We start from the raw sequence: 26496 nt of genomic DNA, 5'->3' as shown, positions 1-26496 counted from the left end.
TCAAAGAACAAAATCCAGTTTTATTTCCCTTCTCTTGATTATTTTGTCTGTCCACCCCTTCCTTCCTTCCTTCCTTCCTTCCTTCCTTCCTTCCTTCATTCCTACCTCCTTCCTTCCTTCCTTCCTTCCTTCCTTCCTTCCTTCCTTCCTTCTTTCCTTCCTTCCTTCCTTCCTTCCTTCCTTCCTTCCTTTGAAAGCTCTGTGTTTGTTTAACCCCTCCACTGCTTCTCCTTCCCACCCTAGTTGTACTTAATCCCTCTTTATACCAGGTCATTGCTGCAGATGGGTTTGCATGGGAGTTAGTTGAAAGCCTGGTGCATCACATGCCTTGTGGTGCCTTGTGTGTCGAAATCAAATGCATCATTGCATTTACTTGAAGTCAACCAATGGACCAAAATTGTCTCTAGCCCGGTTATGGACCTTTGAATTGTCGCCCACGTTTCTGATTTGTTTTAATACAACCAGGTCTTGTGTTGTGCCCAGCAGCTGGAGAAACACTTGACCAATCAAAGCTAAGTACCCAAGATTAAAATGATCTAAGTGTTTGCTGTTTACCACACTTTGTATGTTTTTAACTGATAAATAAAAAATATGCATGAGGCATCACAAGATGGCTTTTTGAAAGCATCGTCACTTTACAACCTTTTGTTTTTACAAGCACTTAAAGCTTTGTGAAAAATAACAACAACACCATACCCACAACAATTTGACAATTATTGTTGCAGGTCAATGTAAAAACACTCCAAAGTGTCTTTGTTCTGAATTGTTGTGAATTTTTTAAGTTAACCACTCCCCTCAACCTCTACTGCAGGTTCCATGTCAACTGAAATGAGTTTTGAGGCATACATCACTCATTACTGATTAGTTAAGGCAGATAAATTGGCTAGCATGAACTCAATATCAGGCTGAATAAATAAAGAGAAATGAAATGGAAATGTAGCCTGGTTATCATGCAAGGCTGTCTCACAAAAGAGAAGGGCAGTCAACCAGTAGTTTGTATACATTCTGGGCCTCTGAGCAGAAATTGGACTGCCGGTGCTTCTAAAGGATTGGACTGATTTGCTGGGAAGTGGTTACTGTGGTCTCATGCATGTTGTTTGCTAAAATCAGTGTTTCTCTATGAACTTAAGCAGCCAAGGAGAACCAGTTGGGTAAGGAGTTGAGGATTGTAATGTCTGATAAAACACTCTGATCTTTATACTGCAGACTAGTAGTCTAGAACACAGATACAACAGGGACATCAAATAAAGCTGTATCATATTGTATTGCTAATTAATGGTGTAATTCTGCTTTCTCATTTGTGTTTTGGCTGGATGACGAGGCCTTTTAGCCTTGATGAAATGATGCTCACTTGTAGCACCATTTTTCATCTCACCGCTAATGTGCAAAGTTGCCAAGAAGGTGTACCTTTTTATGCCAATAAAATGCCTTTGAATTGAATTGATAGAGGGGAGAAAGTGGGGGGCAGACAGGGGGTACAATGAGGGACGAAGTGATGAAGAAACAGATAGAGGCTACAGGCAGGTGTAATAATCAGTCATCTCTCTCTCTCAGGTCATAATCTGTCCATTAGTCTCAGATGGGGAAGCATAACCACTCAATCTAGGCCTTAATGGGACAGTGCTTACATGCTTAGACAGAGCAGTGAACCTGTGCCACTGAACAATTGCCTCACTGGCACAATGAATGAGACTTGAAGTTGGAGCTACAGTACATGCTGATGGAGAGCAGCACCTCATCTCTTTCAATCTCTGATCTTATTGTGTAAGTGATTGATAGACATAGTTATATAGATTTATTTTACCTGAAGCATGAAGAATTAATTTGGTACAGTGTGCATTTTCTTATTGTAAATCCAAAATTAATGTGGCACACATTGATTATATTCATAAATCTCATTCTGACAACTCCTGCACCTTTTTCTCTGTGCATAACAAAAGTAACAGAGCATTTTGTTTATCCTGAGTTTGCAAGCAAAGACAGCATGCAGGCGAAATATATCAAAGCCTCTGCTGTGCATTCTCTTTCAAAGGTCATCTTAATATTCAAGGACAGAGTCTTTGCACGCTCTGAGACTGTGACTGAATAAGCTGATTTTGGTTTAGAGGGCCTGAGAGGTTGTACAGCATGCTAACCACAGAATATTTGGCAATGTAAATCTACACAGGATTCAATTCAGACCTTGACTAAATTCCTGCATTCTTTTTACTATGCAAGTTGCACTCTGTGGGTGATAAATATGTAAATCACCTCATGTAGCTCATACACAGTGGACCACTTTCCTGACTTTAACATGGGCCTGTATTAGCAATCTATCTTAAAAAAAAATATATCTGACCTGTCATTCCCCTAACCTAGGGTACATCAAACCCTGCTGGCTATAGTCAAAGTGTTGCCTTTAGTCCTTTTTTGCATCTTCTTACATTGTTGGCTGCTGCTTGTAATTGTCAGTGTTTCCAGATGGTTCTGGTAATCCATGGTTTCTGGTTGTGGAATGATTTAATAGTCCACACATCCAGACTCCAACAAGATGGCTGTATGGTTGCTTTCCCAAACATAGGCAACAGTGATCCACAGCAGGACCAGGACAGCAGCTCACAGTCCCACCAACACGCCAGTCCTTATTCACTGTAAAGCACACACCACCTCCCCTTCTCTTGCAAGAGTCCTCTGCTCTTGGCATATAGAAAAGGAGTCACCTGGCTGAATGATGCTGTCCACAATTGACCAAGTTTCCATGGATCAAAGGATATTACAGTTCTGACATCCCGTCGGAAACTGATGTGGTACGGAATTTGTCCATTTTATTTAACGCCTGTACAATGGCTAACAGGAAACTAGCTGAGCTGGAGCTCATCATCTCCGTCTTCCTTGATGTTTATATTTGAAAACCTTTGAAAAGCTGGCAGCTAGTTAGGACAAGTCCACAGAAGTAGAGATGATGAGACTGATGAGTTGATTTCCTCATCCTGATGAGTGAATCTCAGGCACCCGCTACCACCGTCCAAAGCCAACCACAGAAAGGACCACCAACACTTGCAAAATAAACCTAAGAGCCTAAATGTAAAACTGGTGAAACTGCAACGATGGCTGCTGCCCAAGAGAATGTGTATTGCTATGTTTGCTTCCATATATTCCGCTTGCCCCAGCATGAACATGCACGATAGGTCAGCAGAACAAAAGAAACATGTGGAGCAGGAGCTTTGAGTTTCCTCTCAAAGTGTAGCTTTATTTAAGGCTAAAGTATGTGCACAGGATCTATGTACTGTAGGTGTTAATGGTCCAAGGGTAGAAAAGAGGATGGTTAGTGTACATGCAGGACCTTGCATCTATGTGAAGCATAAACTTACTTCGACTAGCACTGTGTGTGGTGAAGCCAAACCCAATAGCCTGACTACACAGTGATCAAAACAATAAAACTCAGTAATTAACCAAATCAATTAAACAATTACATGTACACTGACAAAAAATACACAGTTCTGTGCTTGGCTGTGTACAGTAACACGATAATGTGCCCAGTTACATTACATTACCAGAAAGACAGTGGAATTCAGACAGCCATACGGTAGAAAGAGTGCCCTTACTGCTACTGTGGGCAGCAGGGAGGAGAGGACCAGAAGAGAAGAGAGGGGTCTATAACAACAGAAGCTGGGTTTTGTTGATAAGATGGCGTCATGGATCAACTGCTACACTCAACCAATTATAGTAATTAAAAGATGGGTCCATTAAAAGGGTTTCGCACATAGGCGTGAAAACCTGAGGACATCTTAGGTTTCCCTTTCACAATAAAGGTCCAGTTTAAATCACACAGATGAGCGAATTCATCTGTGGAGTTCTGACGCCGGAATTCCACTGGATACGTGTTCGTTGCGGAACGGCTGCGCTGGTTATCCACTGCGTGCTCCGCTGTCCGTCAACACCCACCGGCTGCGTTTGCTGTGTGGAGTGGTGCAGCTCCACCGGACAGCAGGAGTCATGAGGACCCACGAGATCTCGCGAATTCACGCATTATCGCGCAATGTAACAAGATGTAGTTTCTATAAACAGAACCACAAAACCAGAGTAGTAGGAAGACAACTCGGTGTACCTCCATGATTAACATCTCCACGTCCATGGTGTCAATGGGTGAAATGATGTCTGGAAACCTCTGACCTGTTGACTTCAGGCCTGCCTCTGCCCATTATGTAGTTTTTAAGGTGTAGTGCAGGGAAATAATGATCCACCGTGAACACTGTGTATTTCATTTTGAAAATTAACCGGATGTTTTATTGTGTTTCTCTGCACGACTTCCTGGCCTGCACGATCTGTTCTGTGCTGAATTGCTGCGTTGTGCTCCGGAGTCCGGCAAAAATAGATGTCCTGCGTGTCTGTTGCGGAGGGCTCCGGAGCGCCGCAGCTGAGTCGAAGCCAGAACACAGCACAGCCGCAGCCGGTGGAAGCACACACACTGACTAGAATTGAAACGGATTGGCTCCGCTGTTGTTACGGAGCGCAGACGCAACCAACACACGTTTGGGGGTGAGGGTTCCTACACAGATATTTAATTGACTGAAGAAAAAAGAGGAAAACTCCACATAACTAAAAGTTGTTGATGTGATTCTGAAGAGATTTTCTATGTGTTTCAGCCCTGTGATAGACTTTACCGTATATGTAGGCCTATTGGTCTTTAATAGATTTCAATTTCTATACTAACAACTGATATAACAGGAGGTCTGTGAAGGTCTACGGTTACAGAAGAAAGAGTAAGGATGTTGAACACTTGTACATGTGTACACGATTTGAAATGAAACAAATGCAGGAATCAAGGTCACTGTGCTATGGAATCATGAGAGGAGAGATCAGTCAGGTGAACCAAGACTGAATCATTTTTATGACAGAGTAAGTTGAGGGAAACGTTTTTGTGTTTGGATTGTGTGTGTGTGTGTGTGTGTGTGTGTGTGTGGTGCGCACGCGCTCATAGCATGTCTTTTTGCTTTTTGTGTGTGTGACTGTTCATGTTTGTTGAGGAGGGTATTAGGGATTGATGCACAAGCTGGCTGGCTGGACAGTGGACATGAGTTATGTCTCTGCATAAAAGTCTAAAACAGCAGCCACACACACATACACACACACACACACACACACACACACACACACAGAAACATGACACCGTGCATACTGCAGTGTTCTGTCGAGAATCCAAGACTCTTGTTGGCTGCACAGTGCAGAATCAAATATCACTGTCAAAGGCCTGCAAAATCAAGCATCTGTTCACATCTTTCCATTTACTTTGTATGCAGCTGCATCAAGGTTTATTCGGAGATCTGGAAATGTGGCAACAGTGCTAAAAAAAGGTCAGATGGGGCAAGAAACACAAGCTGTCAGAGAGTCACACAGGTTGTAAACAAACCCAAATTTATTCAGGAGAAAAAAGTTAGCGAAACGGTAAAATTGTAACCCAGGCTGCTTGTTGTAAACATTCAGCACAGCTTTACAGGCAGGCTTTCAGGTTGAATTTTGACCTACCCTACTTGCTTGAGTTATTTGCATTTTCTGTGCAGTGAGGGATTGTAAGCGGCATTGTGGGCGCATCCACTTTTTGTTTTACCTTCACGTAAAGTGGCATCTAATCTGGATTAACTGTTGGCTTGGATCTATTTTCTTTGCAGTGCCACTGTGTTTGGATGTCTCATCAATAACTTTGGTAAGTCAAATGTTCTCATAACTGATAGAACAGAGGCCTGGAGGTAAAATAAGCCATAATTTGAATACTGCAAAATTGCCACTGGGGGGGCAGCACAACAAGCCATTATACATGTTATCACCTTATAAAGTTGATATCAGAAACTTGTTAGCACATACTTGGCCACTTACACGTAGACCTGCAGGCAATGAACACTTTTAGCAGTATTTGGAGGCATGTTTTCAACAAAATTTTCACTCTCCTTTTAGCTCTGGTTTGATCTCAACCAACAGCTGAGGAAAATATCAAGCTCTCTGCTGTTAAATGCTCCACTGTGTTCAACAGTTCACCAACAATTGATGCCACTAACAAACTAAAAGAACAGTGCCCCAAACTTGATTCTAAACTCCTTTAGCTTATATCTAATCTCACTAAGCTATATTAGTAATAATCCTTCTAAATGATTTATTTGCACCATACAGACCACATCATTCAGTACGTTTACATGGTCAGTTTAATTCCACTTTCATTCGGAATGAAAGGCCATTCCGATTAAAAGTGGTCATGTAAACGGTCATTCCGATTGAAAATTAAATCCGATTAAAGAGGGTGGTTTATTCCGTTTGTCATTCCGAATGAAAGAATTTTGTGTGTATGTAAACTTTCATTCCTCTTTAAGTTCATTCTGGTCTTTCTGCGCATGCTCGTTTCCTTGCCCTTCTGGCGCGATGACGTATATAGCGCGCATAGCAACGGGCAGAGATAGAGCAGTCGGATTTGTTGCACTCACCAGTTTCCGTACGCCAAAGCACGGTCTTCTATCTCCCTTCTTCGACCTTCTACCTCCCTTCTCCTGCTCAACAGATGAAGCATTAGCAGAACAAGGTTGTTGTCGTACTGCTGCTTCAAGAATATAAGCAAAACAAGCCTGAAAAAGGCACTAAGAACAGCATCGTCAAGCATCCTGTTATCCGGAGCAAGGACTAGAGTGTTTTCTTCCGGTAAACGTAAACACGTAATATCTGCCCCGCCCCCTATCCAATCAGAGACCTTCCCTGCCCCAAACCTTGCGCAGACCCGCAGATTCGGAATGAATATTTCTCATGTAAACTACCTGGAAAAACTTTAATTCCGAATGATTTTATTCAGATTTATTTCATTCTGAATGAGAAGCCATCATGTAACCATAGCCAGTGTCCTGCCTCTGGTGTTTTGCAGTTGATATAAATGAGTATAGAGTAGGTTTTTTTTTATGATACTTGTAATTCTTTTTATGAGTTATTCATCATTTGTAGTGATTTGGCTTGTGTTTTCTACGCTGGTTTCTTGTTCTCAGATCATAGTTTATAAGTTTATTTAACTGCACATTATCATCCCCACCACCATCACTAATGTTATATCATCATCTGTGTTACCTTTGAGTTTGTTCTGAACATCCAGGGCAATATCCAGAGGGTAGAATGGCAGCACAGGATCATTGACGAGACGGAGAATGGCTTCTGCTGTCATCTGTGGAAACACAGCCAGGAGAGATTTGAATGAAGTTATTTATCCTCTACTGCTTCATTCATGTATCATGCCTTTCCAGCCTGAGTACAGAACAGAAAGTGTGATGAAGTTGCGGGTGTGGTTTGTAATGAAATACCCAGAAAACATAAGCACAGAGACCCATGTCTCAAGATTGTTAACCTCTGTAAATATACTGTATATTTTCAAATTTTAATTCTGAGACCAAATAAACTATTTATTAGACTGTGACCACAACAGCAGCCCATCTAAATCTCCGACTCCAAAATTTAACAGTGACAGTTGAGTATAAAGGTTCATTCTTGACCTCAGACAAATAATCTGGACTCAAGGTTTGCTCACTAGCTTTTTTTCTGATCTGTCCATAGTGACAGCTGAGCAAACTCAAATGATGAAGATGGAGAGATGTGGTTGAAAGCTCCAGGAAAAAGCTAGTATACAGACCAGGGACAGTGTGTATACATCTTTTTTTTGTAATGTCGAGCCCTGTAATAGGAAAAAAAAAATGCTTTGGTGGACACATACAGTAACACTACCAGGAAGATTGCATTCAGTGGTGATATGGTTGATCCAGAGATAAAGTGCAGACTTTTTACCCCCATCAACCAACTGATTGGTTGAAGAGAAGGTCGAATTTCAGTCCACCAAGATTTCTGTTGTTGAGTACAGCCCTATCATCTTTTGTTTGATTTGTGTGCTTTTAAGATTATCATGTTTATCTGCTTTGACCACCTGTCTTTGTCTTTATTGCTGCTTGAGTCTGCTCTCATTTGACTTTTGAAATTTATTGAATTAGCTTTTGTACAATTTTATCTTTTCCTCCCTTTTCTCAGTCTTTACAACCCTTTGTCATTTTGTAAAGTAAAAGTAAGTAACTGTATAATCGTGATACATAAGAAAACAAAAAATGTATTGATAGTAAGGGTTTATGTTATTATTAAGTATTTTTATTCATGATTTCTCATCACACCTTTTACATGTTGGTTGTTTTTCTTCCTCTAGGATCTGGTGCTTTACAATTTAAATTGCTACTCAGTTTGTTTTCTTCTTGAGTGGCTCTTCTCCGTCAAGTATGTTACCCATAGTCAGCATCATTAGAAATTGACAGCAATTTTCCAAATAAATGTGTAGATGTGTACCACAGTAACAATAACAAGACACATCATGTCCATTTATATGCCTACACTGCATGTTTTCAACACCTTTCAATTATGTACCTTTGGTTTCTGATTGGTACTTAGGAAGATGCAACAATTCAATCAGTCAATTCATGTTGTGTCTTGTCCTCCACGCTGTCGCAGGCCCCAGATCTGATTATGCACCAGACACCTTTGTGGTCCAGATTGTAAATTGAAAATCTGAGAGTCCATGCAACATTTTCCTTTTCATACTGATCAGACAACAGCTGTCATGTTAGGGAAAAATAAATAATCGGGATACCTTTGGCTGCAGTGTGAGCAAACATTTATGGATTTCCCTGCTTGTGCTGGCACCTCATACTGAGAAGCATCGTCCAAATCATAGAGTGTCTGTCTGGCTCTGCTCTCACAATGAAGTGTCTGTCATCTTGATGCAAACAGTGCCACTGATGTGGCCACTCTCTCAGCAGGTAGAGGACTTGGCACGGCTTCAGCTTGGATTTTTTATTTGAGTGTAACATCACTGCAGCTTGCTGTTCTAACCAACTACTCGGTATAAAACCACTGCTGGGATTATTGATGTATTGATCACCTTATTCCACACCTTGACTGTATCAATCTCACAGGAAATACACCCCTTGCTGTACTGCAAGAAAATTGTATTTCTCAGTGCCACACTATAATTGGAATAACCTTTACCAGCCAAGGACATCACATGCATGATTTACCCTGAGCTACATTCAATTCCACATCACAAAGATTCAGCTTCCTACAAGATACAGAGAGACTTCTTGTGCACTTCTGTCCTCTGTATCCTCTCCCTCGTATTCATTTCTAATTTGTTGTTTAATGTTTTTTGTCAAATTTCTTTTTTCTTTTTACATTTTTTGTCTCTATTGGACAAATGGTGGAAGAGAGACGGACAGGAAGTAGGGAGACATTAGTGTTCTCCAGGGCAGGTGAATTCTTTGTACCACTGACACTGACATGATCTGTACAGTCATGCTATTGGTGTATTTATAATTAATAAATAACATAATATCGCACCAGTGGGCTGCAGACAGTTTCAACACACCATGTATGTCATGCTTCAAATCATAGGGCTGTAAGAGAGTAAATAGGGACAACCCAACTTACCCTGACCTTGCTAAGCCCTGCCCCTTTGTGATGGTCCGTCAAGCTGTCAGAGCGGCCTTGGAGGTCACATTGAAACTAAATGCACTCCTTGAAGAAATGGCAAATTTTGGGAAAAACTAGTGATTTCAGAGAGAAGCACACATTATAGACTGAGGGGTCTAAGATTAAAAAGATTATGATAGTTACAAGCTAGGGCCCAAAGTACAGATGACAGTGTAAAAGTAAACCACCACATCATCTGGCCATCAAAACAGAAGACGAATGAAGAATGAATATATAGGGAAACTTCACCGATATACAGCTGTGCGTCATCATAGTGTGTGCAGATGAGGTGTTTGGTGGTAGATTGGTATAATACGTTTCTGCAAACCACAGATACATTACATTTGCAGGTTATTATGTAGTCATTATGTATTATGTATACCTAAAAACTTTACATTTCAACAACACTGTGGTTAAAGTGTCTTTAGGTTTAGAAAAAAAAAACAAAACAAAAGTTTATAGTTAGGAAAAGTCATCACGTTTTGGCTTAAAATATGCTGTTTTGGGGATACAATCCCTGCTGGAAAAGCAGTGATGTCAGCATCAGGTAGTTAAATTACAATGAGTCGTGTTTGCTGGACAGTTATCTGTATTGGTCTACAGCTTGCCAGACATCCACCCACCATCCAATCCACCTCCTGACCACAGAGTCAGCTCATATACTACATCACTTTAGAAACATTCATTGGCATATGTATGTACTGTACAAATGTAACAAGTTTGCAGAAACATACAATGCCAACATTTTCTCCTGGCGACTGGAGTGATGGGGAATTACTTTTTTGGATGTATAATGTCTGCAACAGTTACCATGCAACCTGCCATAGTTGAGCAATTGCAGAAAAAGGAAAAAAGTGCAGAAGAAGAGGTTAGACAGAGAAGTGTTGGTCTTGTTCTGAACCTTGCTAACCAGTACCAGATATCATATTTCTGCTGCTGCCAGTGCCCACTAAAGCTTGAAGCTTAGACCTTATTTCCAAAAACACATTCAATCCAAAAAATGTTTTATCTTCTTGAAAATTTAAAAAAAAGTATGTATTGTATTGTTAAGTATCATCCAAATTATCAGTATTCCTTACACAAAACTGGAACTTTCAGTTAAACCTTAAATTTGTGTCTGTGTCTTATACTTTATTCCTGTTATGTTACTTTATGTTGTTTGTGTTTATTATTTGATGCCTTGCATGTATTATGTAAGGAGCAATTACTTCCCCTTATGTATTAGCAAAAATATATATGAAAGACTAATGATGAAAAAGATCTAGGTTTTACAAACAGAATGTTTTTAAATGACATTGTGCTTTCAATAAAAACTGAATAATCAAACAAACAACAAAAAAATCCTTGTGTATAAGATGTGCTCATCTCACCTTTTCTTAAGAAAATAACCCCGGAGTGGGGCCTTTGGCTTCATAGCCGAAGAACAGAGGAGAAAGTAAAAGTCAATATGCAATTCAGCTATCTGTGTGTGCGCGTGCCTGTGTGTGTGTGTTCCAGCTGACCTGCTTCATTCCTGGCCAGCAAGCCTCAAGTCTGTCTCCAGTTGAGCAGACTCTTGGATGATAACCTCAGTACCCAGTTCATCCACTCAGTGGGACACATCTCACACACAACTGCGCGCGCACACACACACACACACACACACACACACACACACACGCTCTCTCTCTCTCTCTCTCTCTCTCCAGGCCGTCAGGCTGAATGTGTTGGAGGTCAGCCTGACCAAGACTGGAGTGAGTGTGAAAGGCAGGCTGCCAGAAACCTCACCGCAGGGGCAGGTGAGGAAGCAGCCATGGCACTCACTCATGCCTCTCACACTCACAGATTTAGCTTGCAAACATCAATCTATCATTTTCAGATGAATTTGTAATATCTTGGTGTAATTACTGTAAAAAATTGAAGCCTTGGTGGAGATGACTGAGGGCCTCTACCTTACATGTCCATCATGGGTTCTAATTTATTTTTCTCTTTCATGAACAGAACAAACATACTGAAAGTGATTTTCGAACTATATACTGACCCATATACTTTTATAGTAACAAAGGATGAAATGGCCTCGTATCACGTAAATATCTGTACTTACCAAGCAGTAACCTCCATGGCTGAAAAGTGGAAGCCAACATGGAAGTGGCAAAAACTGCAGGTTCTGAATGTTCACTTGACGCTGGCTCCAGATGCCAGTCAATCCCCATAGACCCCCATGTTAAAATGCTCAATTTTACGGCAGAAATAAACACGTTTACAGCCTGGAACAAAAAACAGTTTTAGTCTCTGTAGCTAATTTTCCCTTTCATGACAACTGTATGAGGGTGGATTTTTATATAACTCACCTGTTGACATTTTATTAAGGCTTAAAGTTATGCATAATTAAGGGTGGACATCTTTGAGTGACAGGCTGTCTACTCATAGTGTCATCGGCTTCTCAGTCAGATCCACCCCTAGCTCCTCCACAGCGCCAGAAGGTGATGGATGAAATGCTGAGCTTGATTCTTCAAAATGGGAGTCTACAAACCGGTGGGTGATGTCACAGAGGCTATGTCCATTATTTTTACAGTCTATGGTTGTAACAAACCTTCAATGAACACAGAGCTAAAAGAAGAGTGAATAAACATGATTCCTACATATTTACATGAACAAAATTTCAAAACCTTCTCATGACTTTTCAGGGAACCATAATACATATTTTCTCTCATATCTCTCATATCAGATTCAGTCTCTATCAAATATAATTTCAGCTAGCTGGCATACATAAAGGGGGAGATGAAACGCTGGGAGGAAATGAAGGAACTTTAATGATGGCAAACAAAACATCACACATTGATAGACAGACATTGATTTTCTGTTGTACATTTATAGACTGTAAAAATAATGGATGTAGCCACCGTGATGTCACCCACTGGTTTTTGAACTCCCATTTTGAAGCCTCCAGTTTGGCACTTCAGCTGTAGTCATCTTAGTTTTTGGAGCCAGAAGTGACCATATGTGGGCAAGAGGCTGGAGCTGTGGAGGAGTGAAGGTTGGATCTGGCTGACAAGCCAAGGACACTATCAACAGACAGCCTGTCACTCAAAGAGGTCTGCCTTAATAAAATATAAACAGACGAATTACAAAAAAATTCACCCCCGTACAGTTGTCATGAAGGAGGAAATTAGCTTTAGACTAAAACCTTTTTTGTACTAGGCTGTGCTTTAAAGTTGGGCATTTTTACATGAAGGTCTATGGGGATTGAGTGGCTTCTGAAGCCAGCCTCAAGTGGACATTTGTTGGCACTTCGGCACTGGCCTCATTTTGTTAGCCTTGGAGGTTGCCGCTTGGTTACATTATATGGAAGGTGATCCATGAAAGATTACTGTAACAATTTCACTACACACGACAAAATTGCACAACTTCTCCAAAATGTTCAATGATTTTTACTAATTCCATGACTTTTACAGGCCTTGAAAATGTGACTGTAAAATTCCATGACTTTTCCAGGTTTTTCATAAATGTGGGAATTCTGTACATTCATCAGGTGGCCAGAAACAAGACTGAACACCACTGTTTGTCCATGTCTGCTGGACGTGTAAAAAGGCAATGCGCTGATAACTTAGCGACCAAATTGATTAGATAATAATTTTTTAATGTTGGGTTTGCAAATTGCTGTGCTGCCTCCAAGTACCTAAAAAATCAGTGAATGCAGCTTTGACCATTCTGCACATAATACATTGTCATACAGTTCTGTGAATTTAAACTGTTTGGCCACAAGGATGGACCGGTTGGGTTTAAGAGATTTAAAAAACGCACCCACACTGGAAGGTACTGTGTATTATGCTGTAACACCTCTGTGCCTATGTGATATCTGGCATCTTACTTAATCTACCTAAGCAGCTGTCCCTATATAACACTGCTTTGCTAGTATTTGTAAAATGGCCTACAGTGTACAGATCTGTTCTGCACCTCTCTGCGCTGTTGTCACTTCCACTGAAATCAATCTGGCAGGGGAAAGATTAGAGCATTGATTTGAGGCTGGTGAGTAATACTACTGCAGAAAGCATACATCAAAAGCCTGTAATGTGGTGGGACAGAAAAGGCCGTTGATTTCTTATTTATGGCCTTATTTCTGGATCGTCTCTTTCCTAGGCAGAGGAGTCAAAAAGAGAGAAAGGGAGGCAGCGAGAGAGGAGAGGGAGAGTTGCTGAGAGATAATGATGGGGGAAGAAAGGCAGAAAAGAGGCTGTGACATTACAGAAAGGAAAAGACAATCCAAACTAAAGAAAGATGACAGTTGGAGTGGAGTGGAAGGTAGAACAAACTAGCCTGAGCATCTCTTCTCATGTTTCCTCTTTTCTCCTCCTCCTCTCCTGTCATGACCTTCCCTCCCCTCATCTCCTCTCCTGACCTGACCTTTCAGATTATAATGAAATCAGTACCATCTGTCTAAGTTACATCTCAGGGATGAAACACTGTTCAGCTGTTGTCACTGTCTCTGTGAGTTCACCTTGCACAGAGGAAGCAAAGAAGAGCAATTATTTATGTACATATTCATCTGGCCAAGGGTCAAATGTCATAACCACAGCTTATTAAGTGACCTGGGTCAAATGTCAAGACCCACGGTGTAACAGCCCTCCTGTACACACTGACCGATATTATGCATCTGCATCAAAAACCTTCTTGTACAGGCAGAAAAGCTTTTTTATATACATTTTTGTGCTATTTTAGTGGACTGAGTGGATTCACTGGGTTTGACTACTCTTATTACTATACTATATTATTAGCTGTAATTAGTCCATGTGTTGCCCACATAACCACCACCAGTTCAAGGAGTGTTTCCTTCGGGGGGGGGGGGGGGGGGGTGGATTCATTTTGTGGAACTCGGGCCAATTCTGAACACAAGTGGCACAGGACACACACTCTCAGACATGACACACACTGGAGCTAATCATAAGTGACCTAGTTAGCGTAACCTATATGCACTGTATCAAAGAAGGAGGAGATCTAAGTCCATTATGGTCTGTAGATACTAATGTAAGAATGAAAAAGGTGTAAGGGTCAGGTGATGTCAAAAAGTGGCACAGAGAGGTTTATTCATGCAACGTCAAGAAACAATGTTATCCCTTGTGCAGCCTTTTTGTTGTATCTTGATGCAGAGGGCATCGGCAGTCAGTCATGTGACTTGACTGACATGACTAACAAGTAGACGGCAGTTAGGTTTAGGCAAGAAAACTATGTGGTTAGGGTTGAAATAACAAAACTGTGGTTGATGTTGGTCACTTGTGTCAACTGACTCAAGTGTGCAAAAAAACCTCAATGTTTACCTTTAGTTTCACATGGGAAACAAATTTCTGTCTCCTGGGTCAAAATCCTGTGCTTGTTTGATCCATCCATCCCCCCTCTTGCCCTCGTTAAGCAAACTTTTGCGCTCTTTATATGACATCTTTTTCTATAAACAATTATTATTGACGCAAACAGGTTTACTCTGAAGATGGCTAAAAGCCTGCTGCGTCTCATACAGACCCTAAAGGATGCTGTCAGTGTCACTACACTGATGCTAAGGACACTGCACAAGTGCCGTATTTTTAAGGCTCTGGAAGCCAGACCAGGCTGTCCAAAAAAAAACAGGATGGTACAGTAAATGCTTTGTGACAGAAGTACTCTCAGGACTAGCTGGTGAAATATGTAGTTGAAGAGCTAATGGCTAATACGCGAGCAAGCTGAGAAAATGCAAGCCTGGGATATAGGCCTTGGCAATAAGCTTAAAAATAATATTGTTATATTTTTAGGCTATATCAATATTTCTAAATCTCCACTAAACTATTGTAGACTACTAAAATACAAAATTATTAAATGAACTACTGTTACAATAAATTGAAATAAAGTAGCTTCTTTCATAACAGTTAATTATTGGTATAATGAAATTAAGTAAAGAACCTGGCACGGGATTGTCCAACAAAGCTAAGAGGCAACTAAAGCCATTTTAAATGCTGGTGTGACTGAGCCTTACATTTAGATTGCCTTTGGGTAACAAAGTTTTTATATGGAGGATACAATGTTTTTGTCATCTCTGCAAAGACTTTGTCAGCTTCCAATAAAATACATAAATGCACCAAATACCAGGCCATAGGCTGAGATCCTGTTTCCTCTATGAGTGTTGGTCAACATGAGCCTGTAATATACTCTGTAAGAATAAACACAGGATACATATCTGAAATGTCACTTTAACATTTGGACTGACATGTTGTTCCATACATTTTTAATATGTTGACATTATAAAAAAATCCCCCATTCAGTTGACCTTTGTCCAAATGATCTTTATGTTTCAATATGTGCTGCTGGTGCCACTTCCTTCATGTCCACTTTTGACTTTCTCTCCATCCCTATTCCTATCTGCCTTCCTCTCTTCGTTTTACTATTCCCACTTTATTGCATTCTGTCTCTGTCTTAGGCAGACCTTCATTTATGGTCAACAAGGTTTGAGTGTGTTGGATTTGAGTGTGATTGCTGTGATCCCATATGGTCAGTTTAGCCCAAGGTTAAATCAACTGTGTGTGTGTGTGTGTGTGTGTGTGTGTGTGTGTGTGTGTGTGTGTGTGTGTGAGTGAAACCTCTGTTTGCTTTGGTGTGGATTGGGGATGACTTGGAATTTGATTGTATTAGTTACATTTCAAAAAGCATGATTAAAACTTGTTCAAAATGTTTAAATATAAGCCAACAGACAACAACATCAGAGTTAGACCTTGGCCATGATCTAACTTTGTTAGCACAAATACGGTAAACACTCACAACACTGCTCTAAACTAACTCAGTTTCATATGTTCTGTTTCATATCCATCACAAGTTTTGTTTCGCTAGTGACTATCATGCCCGTTTTCTGCTGAAGAGCTCCAGAAATTAAATGTCCCTTTTGCATATTCCTGTATGCACTTTATCCCATCTGAAGAACTGTTAAGGTCACACAAATTAGTTCTGCACAGAATGTGATCTTAATGTTGAATTTAAGCAAGATTTGGGGAATTGGAGAAGTATTTCACCCAGTCTTGAGAATGAGGACAAAACCTAACGAAGAAGCAAAAAAACAAAACAAAACAAAAAAGCAATAATTATTTTTTTTATTTTTGCTCTTTTATTAGGCTGGGAAAATATATTTTAAAACATCAAAACCTTGACTATCAAACCTCGTCATAAGCCAACCTTCCAGTGATTTATTTTTTTCTTGAACAGCATACATCATGGATGTCAAAGCTAAGATTTGACAGAGTTGACAAAAACTTCGCTGCAGTCATAGGAAAGGAGCTTTTTTATTTTTCAAACTTGCTACGAGTTCTCTTAATGCTCATCAAAATACTCATAGCAACTCAACGCATAGTCAATAACTGGGAAAAGTAAATGCCGGAGTGCTACTTAACCCACTTACATGTTTAAATCAGTTCTAACAGTTAGATATCGCACGTCATCCCTGCCTGGTATTAAGAATGTTTTTGAAGATTTATATACTGTATGTCGTTTGTACATTTTCCAGTCAATAAAACAACAATTCTAAGTCAGACGCTATTCCATCCAAAGTGAGGAAACATCAGTTGCTAATTTTTGTATTTACTGGTGCATAATTTTAAATCTGTAGTTGGTAACTTGGTAATATTTTCTGTCATGTTTGCCGAAACTTGTGTGTGTTTAATCATATTCCTCTGCCTACTCTGTTGCATTTTAGCATTTCTAATGGCCTTACCACCCGGCCGAAAACAACCAATCACAGCCTGATTAGTTGTTTTCGGTGCACCATGGTAGATTCTGGCAAAAGCTATTAGAAACAGCAGGAAGAGGAGAAGGGACATGATTTATTGACAGAATTAAAGAGAAGGGGGACAACTGTATCTGACTTTGTGATAATGTTCTACGTGTGAGGAAACAAAGATTAAAAAAAGACATTTTGTAAAAGAAATAATTATAAATGTCTGAGATATTCAGATATTTTGTTAAATTTTGATAAGCACCACACAAATGGAGAGGTCTGAAGATGAAGCTGACTGAATCAAGGACACGTTGAGAGGTTAATACTTCAGACAGCAGAGGGCTCTCCTGTGACATGTTAGCTACCGTAGCTTTTCTCTCTCTCTATCTCTCATACACACACAGAAGCTATCATGTATTCTCAGTGACGCACAACTGACACAGCCTCTCAGCCAACTCCTGTCCTCTCCAGATTGGTAGCATCATTTGCAGTGCCGGTCTACATAAATACATGCATGTAGACATCCAGAGTAGCAGCGTTAACTTCGGAGCAGTGGAGCACTTAAACACACACATCAACACACATCCCCACAGGCGCATGCACACAGATGAAGCAGGCGAGAAAACGGAATGATGATGGTCAGATGGGTGGATGGGAGAGGCAGAGCAGGTGACGGGGATCATTTTCTCTTTCTCTCGCAGTGAAGTGGTAATTCTGTCCGAGTCTGCGATCTCATTCGCCTGCCTGCCTGCCTGTTTTCCCCCGAGGCCCGTGGAGAGATGGAGAGATTCTCCTCTGATTCAGGACGCCCAGTTCTCTGGGCCAAAATAGGCCTCATGAATAAACCATAAACTATGTAGTTAAGTTATGTAACGACAGCACATGAATAGATGCAGCATGGTAAAGTACAGTAGGAGTGGGAGGGGTGGCGTTCAGTTTTTCTTTTCAAGTTGTGCTCGAATGCAAAAACAAACATTACAGTACACATGCATAGCTTCTAAAGCAATATAATAGTACTCTAAAATATTTTCACATGGGTAAATGTGTCTACTGTTAACACTGATGAAGGTTACCTGAGGTCAGATCATATCCCATGTTTTAAACACAGTGTTTGATGAAGCAGGTCTTCAACTGAAGAAATCATCAGGTGCAGAGGAAAAGTTTACATTTCCTGTTTGTGTAAATTTGGGCAACACATGTAATTAGCATGAACAGCTACAGCTAGCTGAACTTACATGAAGTCAAACAAAATATATATAAATATATATCAAATTAATCAGTGCAACAGGTAATGTTAAGCACTGAAGCTAGAGATAAACTTTAACAAGACTTGATAGCCTTGTAGCACCTCAGTTAGGCCGTGCTCAGCATTTAGTTCAAGGCACAGCTGTGCCTAAGTCAGCATGCTAACATGCTCACAATGACATTGCTAACATGCTAATGTTCAGCAGGTATAACGATTACAACATAACCATCCTCCCAGTTGACCACCAACGCCATTAGACATGGATATTTGGTTGAATTTAGGTTTTGACGTTGGGTGACTGAAATTCAATGTCAGGACAATATATAATGCCAACGTCAATTTGACGTAGAATACTGATGACAGATGATGTTGATATTTTGTTGGTTTTAAGTTGTGTTGTTAGGTAATCAAAATCCAACTTCTCAAGTCTCGTGCCGACATCATCTTGATGCGGAATAATGACATTTAGTTGTAAGATATGGAAATCAAAATCGGGTTTCTGCAAAATCACTCAACTTGGAATTCTAACACTGTTAGACATTTAAAATATCGTCAGCACAATTTTCTGTCTAACCAAAATTTAATGTCTGTTCGACGTGAGATTCCAACATCTTTCTGACATCACATTAACATCCAGTGCCAGCTAGGTTAGTTTAGGGTACTCTGGTAGCTTATCGGGTATGGCGCATACCAAGGTACACTTGGCAGGAATTTTGGTTACTGTTTGTTAACAGTACCGTCAATGAAACTGAAGGTGAAGCTGAATCTTGATCCATTCGTTTGCTGTATTTGAGGGTTGATTTGGTGCTTAGTCTGTCATTTCCATAGCTTCCTCTTAGATGCGTACTGCTGAAGGTCTGGCACGTGGTCACTACCTTTTTATAAAGTCCTGACCTCAGAAAAGAAGAAAATAAAAAACACAGGCAGATGGCAGTATTTCTGCAGATAAGTGTGTGAGTGTGTGTGTATGTGTGTGTGAGCAAGCAAGGGGGTATCAGTCAGAGATATCTAAGTTTTTAAAAAAAATTTATAAATGATGCTTTGTTTTATTTTTACACTCTTGGTTCTTATCTGGTTTTGCAAATGAACTCTTCGTATTATTTCTCTTAGGGAAATTTTGCATAGTTTACCTTTAAGGCTGAGTCCTGCAGCAGTTTGGGTTTGAGTCCGGCCTGGGCCCTTTGCTACGTCATTGGTATCATAGCACATGCTAATTAGAAAGTACACTCAGTAGAGTGCAGATCTCTGCCAGGTGACTACTGAGCTGATCACAGCCCTTCAAGATAATTCTTTTGATTTCAGCAGACACATTGCACTTCAGAAGCATCACAGAGGCATCCCAGAAGCTGATGAAAGTTCACACCTTGTCTATTTTTGATGCAAATCAATTTCGCCTGCTATCAGGCACTGTGTGTTAAAACATTATAATTTTTAGGATGATTGTATTTTTAATGACTAAAACACAACCAAAGATCTTTGATCCATGTCCTTCATAACTGGAATTGTAATGGTACTAATTTTGGCTGTAGGCTACAACACAATAAAGTAGGAAATAACAAAAAACACAATTTAAATAGACAAAATAAAAAAGAAACAATTTAACTACAAAGGCTACTGACTTACCTATTGTAGAAGAATAAATATTACAGTACATTAAAATATTAAAATTTTCACTTTGTGATGGTGCTATGTGTAAAGTTAAGGGGTTACAAAAGTCATTGTAGTTCATTCTGTGGGGAGTGTCTGCACCAGACCTTGTCAATCTATGTGTAATGCAAATTTAAGTTGTCCTGCCAACATGACGTGCTGTGCAACTGTTAAGCCCGGTCTCATTCCCAGGGCGTCAAAATACGTCACTTGGGCAGTGTCCCCGGCAGCATTATAGGCCCGGCAACAAAATATGACAAGTAGATGTTGAAGTGGTTACAGGATATAGTAAGGGGGCAGTCTATGTCAAGCTTTCACAATGGTTACAGTGAAGGAAGAATAAGCACTGAGTGTAATTATTGCATCAAACCTTTCAACAGCTGTCAATCTGTATGATTTTTCCTTTAAATATCTGACACAACCAGGACTCATCAGAAGCAACAATCACAGAGAGATGGGCTTAAAGTGAAAATGAAAGTGTTACTCATGTGTTTCAAGCTATTAATATGTTTGACATGCAATGTGTTTTCATGGTTAAGATTTTAGATAGATATTGATACGGACTCAGAGTAAGTTCAAGCCCCCTGGAACAGTGCTGAGGTGTTCAGTGATTTCAGTGTAAGGGCCATGCTAAGAATTGTAGGTCATGTGACACACTTGGGGACCAAAAAGCCTTTTTCTATAGATGACCCTTTTGAAAAAGAACTGTAAGACTATGGGAAAAAAGTACAGAAGATCACACACATTCAGGAGTTTCTGAATTCTCACAATTTGAGCCATTGGATCCGAGACACTTTTGTATTTCATTTATGAAAGAAGTAGAAAGACTCTGGCCTTCAGAGTTGGTCAAGCAAAACTATTTTTCTTCAAGAACACTCCAACCTTGAAGTTACAGCATAATCTAGCTAAAGTTGCATAACAGCCAGTGGTGGTACAAGAACTGTCGGAAAAACTTAAGTGTATTGTGAATATTGTGTTTTATTTGTTAATCGGTTCAGCCTGTTATAACAGAATGAGCTTCATTTAAACATAATGCTCATTTTAAAGTCCTTGGATATATCCTCAGTTAACATTAAAGTGAGCAGACCAGTTGAGACAGTAGGTCAGATACAGCAGACAGATGGGCCACAGAAGCTGTTTATCATTTCAGCAGCGTCCGATTTTATAACAGTGTGGTTCCAGAGGCTCCCTGCATCCTCTGCTGAGTCCACACCAGCCTACAGCAGAGGGGACAAAGACATCTCTGCTTTTTCTCCCACTCAGAAACACTGTGATCGCAGTAGGGATGAAGTCAGCTTAGGGCCTTGGAGCAGAGGGAATAAAAGCAGCTGTGGGCTGGAGTTGAACTGGGGTTCAGCTGGCGGCAACGCTGCTGTTGTGACAATGAGACGTCTACTGCCTTTAGGCCAAGAGCAATCCACACTCCAGTGCCAGAGGAGAGCTTTTGTCAACACTCACAGTTCAAGGTCCAAGCGTGTTTATAGCAAAACGAGTAATTAGATTTGCCAGGGAAAAGTAGGCAGGGTAGACAGTCTCTTGTTATTTCAAGAAAATGTGACTTGAAACTCTCTCGGAAAGAAGTCTGGGGATCTAGTTTGTATGATATCCTATGAATCAGCGCCCCACGAATTACTTTACGTCCTTAACGTACAGTTACATAATTAAGGTAAAGTTACAGAGGTTAGGTTTAGGAAAAGAAACATGGTGAGGACATACCTTAAAATGACTCACAGTTCAGTCAAAGTTCACACTGTTCCGAACATGCGTCTCCAGGGGAAAGTCCCTGGGGAAAGGTTAGGGTTTTGTGACCCATCCACCCTCCTAACCTGCCTCCTTAAAACACTGCTCAAGACTGTGTCCTTGTTTACTCCTGTCAGTGTATTGGTCACATGATCACAGCCTTTCATAATATGTGGGATATGTATGAATTTGGGTGCATTACTTTCCGAGGTAAAACTTATAATCAGTACTCCTGAGTGTGTGGCTAGAGTTGCATTGGACTAGAGGGAAATTAGAGGCTGCAAAGTGACTTAGATGCCAATGTTTGCTTCTCTTTCCCCAGCAGTGGGAGAGATGTACATAACATGAGAGCTGTGATCATCATCTGCACACTATATATGAACGTGGACTACCTGCACACTCAAAGACAGAGGGGGGTATGAGGGGCGCAGCCTGCTTTGATGAATCTGTAGTGCACAAGCTGCAATGCCAGGACCAGAGGTTTCCCAACACAACATTGCAATTTAACAAAATGATCAATGTTGTTCAATTCACCAGTCAGTAGTTTTAGTGTTCTGGCTGATCAGTGTATATCCTCCATATATTAGATGTGCATAGTGCTACAAGTTGATCAGCTCAGAAAAACAACGATGCAAATGGCAGATATTGGTCAGACCTTGGCTTTTAGGGCCTTCGAGACATTATTTGTGCACAGCCAATCCTTCACTGTGTTTCATAATGTTCCCAGATATGGTTGCTGTGATATGGTGATTTTTGACAAGCCTCCATACTCATAAATACCAAAAAATCCTCACAGACACTGTTCTTCATGCAAGAACTCATACACAGCCAGCACCCATGACCAGCGCCAGGACTAATATTTACAGACACAAGGCATTCAATGAGCTGGTTTCTGGAAGACATCTTTTCCCTGCTTCAACGAGCCTGAGCTTTAATAACAGATGGTCCCATCGGCAGTACTTCTCTCCAAACATACTGCATGTGTGTGTGTGTGTGTCTTGATTTTACTGACACGGAACAAAATCAAAGAAACATTCTTTCTCCCAGAGACAAGCAATTATGAACATACATAATTGGCAAAGCTTTAATTGGATAAACACAGAGTTAAACCTCCGTTACCCACGTTTGAGTGTGAAAAATACAGATGGATCTGAAAACATTTAACCTGTCAGACAGCCGTTGGGTATTATAATCACTATCATCTTAAGATAATCATATTGTCAATTGGTGGAAAACCCTTGATACCAGAAACTCAAATGATGTGGGACTGTATGTTTTGCATTTTTTCTTCATTTCACTGCATAAATTCCCAGGAGAAAAGAATAAAAACAAGTCAGACTGAGCTCATGTGCTGGAGGACAATTTAAGGATGTGCCAAAGAGTGACTGTGCTTCAGCTTGTGCTTTTTATCTGCTCGAGGCCTTGTTAGATCATAGAGTGTGACATATTGGGAAGAAGTGAATGAGAACCCTCAGACATGGTGCTAATTAATTCACACTTTGGCCATAAAGCCCCCGCCTGCTGTCTCTGCATGGCATTACATGACATATGTAGCCTGGAAGATTGATATTGCAAATGGCGGCGCTCAGCCATGCTCATTACAACAGCAGATGGTGGTGTGTGTGTGTGTGTGTGTGTGTGTGTGTGTGTGTGTGTGTGTGTGTGTGTGTGCGTGCGTCATGAGGGGTCAATAACCAATATAGACAAATTCAGACAGCAGCAGACTGACAGATTGCTGTACAGTGTACAACAGGGAGCGTGCACTGTATGTGTGTGTACTGCAGTGAGTGACAGCTTTCTCTGAGGGTAAGATTTACTATTTACATTTTGTGTTATTTATCAAACAGGCAGAAAGCACAGTTTTCCACTCGTCTAAAGTGCTCTTTGCATGCCAGCAGTGAAGTGCATCTTTCTCCTTTGTCCGCATGCATTTAAAGGAAGATTGCATAAATGACAGGAGGAGCAAAGATAAGTGTGGTTAAAGGCCCACTTCACTGAATTTACAAAGCCTTAAGCTCCTTGCAAGGGTCAGCTGTACATTTGACAGTTTTCTGTGTCTGAAGAGCAGCAGCAAAATGCTGTAGTACAATAAAAGGTGAGTGGAAAAGACACACTACCCAATGAACCTCTGTTTTATTAAAATTGCAGCAGACAGGGCTATGTGAGGGAGCTGCACTGAATTAATGCACAAATAAATAATTGAGATAGATCAATTATGCTAGGAAAGTAAAATGGGTGTATTTAAAATACCAAGCAAGTTTATAAACCAGTTTCCCATCCTACAAAAACTGCTTTATTACATTTGTTTAAGTAATGTAAAAAGGTTTAAGTGTTTCACATCTAACAGTTACAGTGCACTCACTCTATTTTCAGGTTTTACACGGGTACTGTAAATAACTCTTTGCAGGTCCATTCATGGGTGGTGAGAGCAACTGTTGGATAATTCCTAGATTACTGGAGCTTATGTTGCTTTAAAAGGACAAATGCAAGTGAATAGTGAGGCTCAAGCTCAAACAGATACATTGGGGACTTGCAAACTGACTGAACAAAATCAAAACCATTTTTGTCAACCACTCTTTGTCCAGGGAAACCATGATGCTCCCAAACGATAGATCTGATTGCTATGAGAAGCTCTTTGGCTTTGGTTTCTCATTTGCATTCACCACACCAGCGTCACTCCCTATATGAGCTAGTTTTCGTTTGCTGTCACTGGGCAAAAATCATAATAACACTTTAGCATATTCAAGTGGTCTGGGAGCACACCAGACTTCTGCACCGCCTCTTGGCTCTGCCCATGATGGGAGACTATGGCCAACCACAGGTCATTTCATGAAGACATCATTCCTATTGGCTGTTCTATAACTGCAAATCTCTGACATGTTGCAGATGGTAACAGCATGATTCAGGGGAGGAAAACCATGCAGAAAACGCTGCCATTCCAACATCTAAAATGAGAGTCTGACAAAAAACACTCTTAAATGCCGGCAAAGTGTTACAGAGATGGAGAGATTTTGTTAATTTTTTTATCCCTTTGCTAACCGGGGCCAAAGGCTCACAGCTGTGGCTTATGTTCATGTAATGTTAGCTAGCTAGAGTCTCGAATCACATAGTGTCCTGGAGGCAGATCCCCAGTCAGTGGCCGCAGCAACTCCAATCCAGCCAGCGCAAATGCAGGCTCCAGGGGACCAGACAGTCCTGACTCCCCACCAGCTCAGCAAACTTTCTGTTGCTGCTGATACACAGGATACATCCAGCTCTGCTGCTGGGCACCAGCCCGTTGTGACACCTGGCCCCGCTGCCCAGTCTCCACTTATGTGTGTTAATGGTGGTGTCACTCTCAGGACATTGTGTCAGAACACAAACCAACAGCTACTTACTCAGGCCTGAGGGGCGGCAGTAGCTCAGTCCATAGGGACTTGGGTTGGGAACTGGAGGGTCGCCTGTTCGAGTCCCTGTCTGGACCAAAATATGGAGCATGGACTGGTGGCTGGAGAGGTGCCAGTTCACCTCCTGGGCACTGCCGAGGTGCCCAGGAGGGGCACTGAACCCCCCAGCCACTCGGGGCGCCCGACCAAGGCAGCCCCCTCACTCTGACATCTCTCCACTTTGTGCATGTATAGGTCCTGTTTGTGCATGTGTGTGTCTTTCAGATCTGTGTGTAATTGACAAGCAAGAGTGAAAACACTGAATTAATAAAGTAAATAAACTTAAACTTAACTCACTCATCTGTAAATAACCCTAGTTCTATTTTTGTAGCTGATTGTGTGGTTGTACACGTATAAAATACAGAACACTTTGGAATCTCAGTGTGTTTCTGTGTGTGAAGACTTTTTTCAGCTATTGTCTTTATTCCAATCGGAAAAGACATTAGAGTGTGAATGTGTCTGAGAGTGTGTCTGGAGGGCTTTACCTGGCCTCGCCTGTGAACAGCACCTTTTGCTGTGAAAAGTGAAGTGAAAAGAAGGATTACCCCTTCTACTGTCAACTCTTTATCCCAAAACAATAGGACATACATTTTTAGATAACAATTTAATAGTTCAAATCAGTGGAGTAGATGGAGGTGTGAATGCTTCATATATTCCATATAGACTTAACAAAATCACCTCAAGTGACCTCAAAATTTATCACAATGGGTAAGGTCATGTGTGTTTTTTTTTTACACAGCTCTAGAACTACTTTTCACAAAGGTTTCATTTACCTGTTATTTTGTTATATGCACACTACATATTATTCTAGCTGAGCTTGTGCTGAATACTAAAAAGTCATGTGACTCTGAAAATACTGCTTATGTTTGCTCAAATTTTACATAAACATCAGAGAGTGTCAAAATGAATACAGTGCCCGGAGACCCCCTCAGTCCCCAGGGGATTAAATAAATCAATATATGGGAAACACTGGGTTACTGTATGAAGCGTGTGCATTTGCTTGTAGTCGTCTGGTGGGAGGGGCTTAGGACACAGAGGGGAGAGGTACGGGAGGAGGGTATATTTAATATAAATAATGCTCAGTACTGCTTCTGCCAATCTATCTCAGGGGTCATTCACAACAATAAATCCTCAACAACAATAAATCCTCTGCAGCTGAAAAGACATTTTCTCCATAGATCACCATTATAAACGTATTATCACAACATATTATCAGTCTTTAATGT

General features: G+C 40.7%; 1 protein-coding gene across 1 annotated transcript in view; it reads right to left on the bottom strand.

The window, feature by feature from the left end:
- The window catches only part of LOC125895872 (inactive N-acetylated-alpha-linked acidic dipeptidase-like protein 2), a 791425-nt gene that overhangs the window by 39938 nt on the left and 724991 nt on the right, over window positions 1-26496 (bottom strand). Inside the window, exon 15 of the mRNA XM_049588047.1 lies at window positions 7078-7171. Coding sequence (XP_049444004.1) covers window positions 7078-7171 — 94 coding nt within the window. The remainder of the gene's footprint in view (window positions 1-7077; window positions 7172-26496) is intronic.

Source organism: Epinephelus fuscoguttatus, linkage group LG10, assembly GCF_011397635.1.
Source record: "Epinephelus fuscoguttatus linkage group LG10, E.fuscoguttatus.final_Chr_v1".
NCBI lineage: Eukaryota > Metazoa > Chordata > Actinopteri > Perciformes > Serranidae > Epinephelus > Epinephelus fuscoguttatus.
Note: the sequence above shows the minus strand (reverse complement) of the source record. Positions and strands in the feature narration are given on the sequence as shown.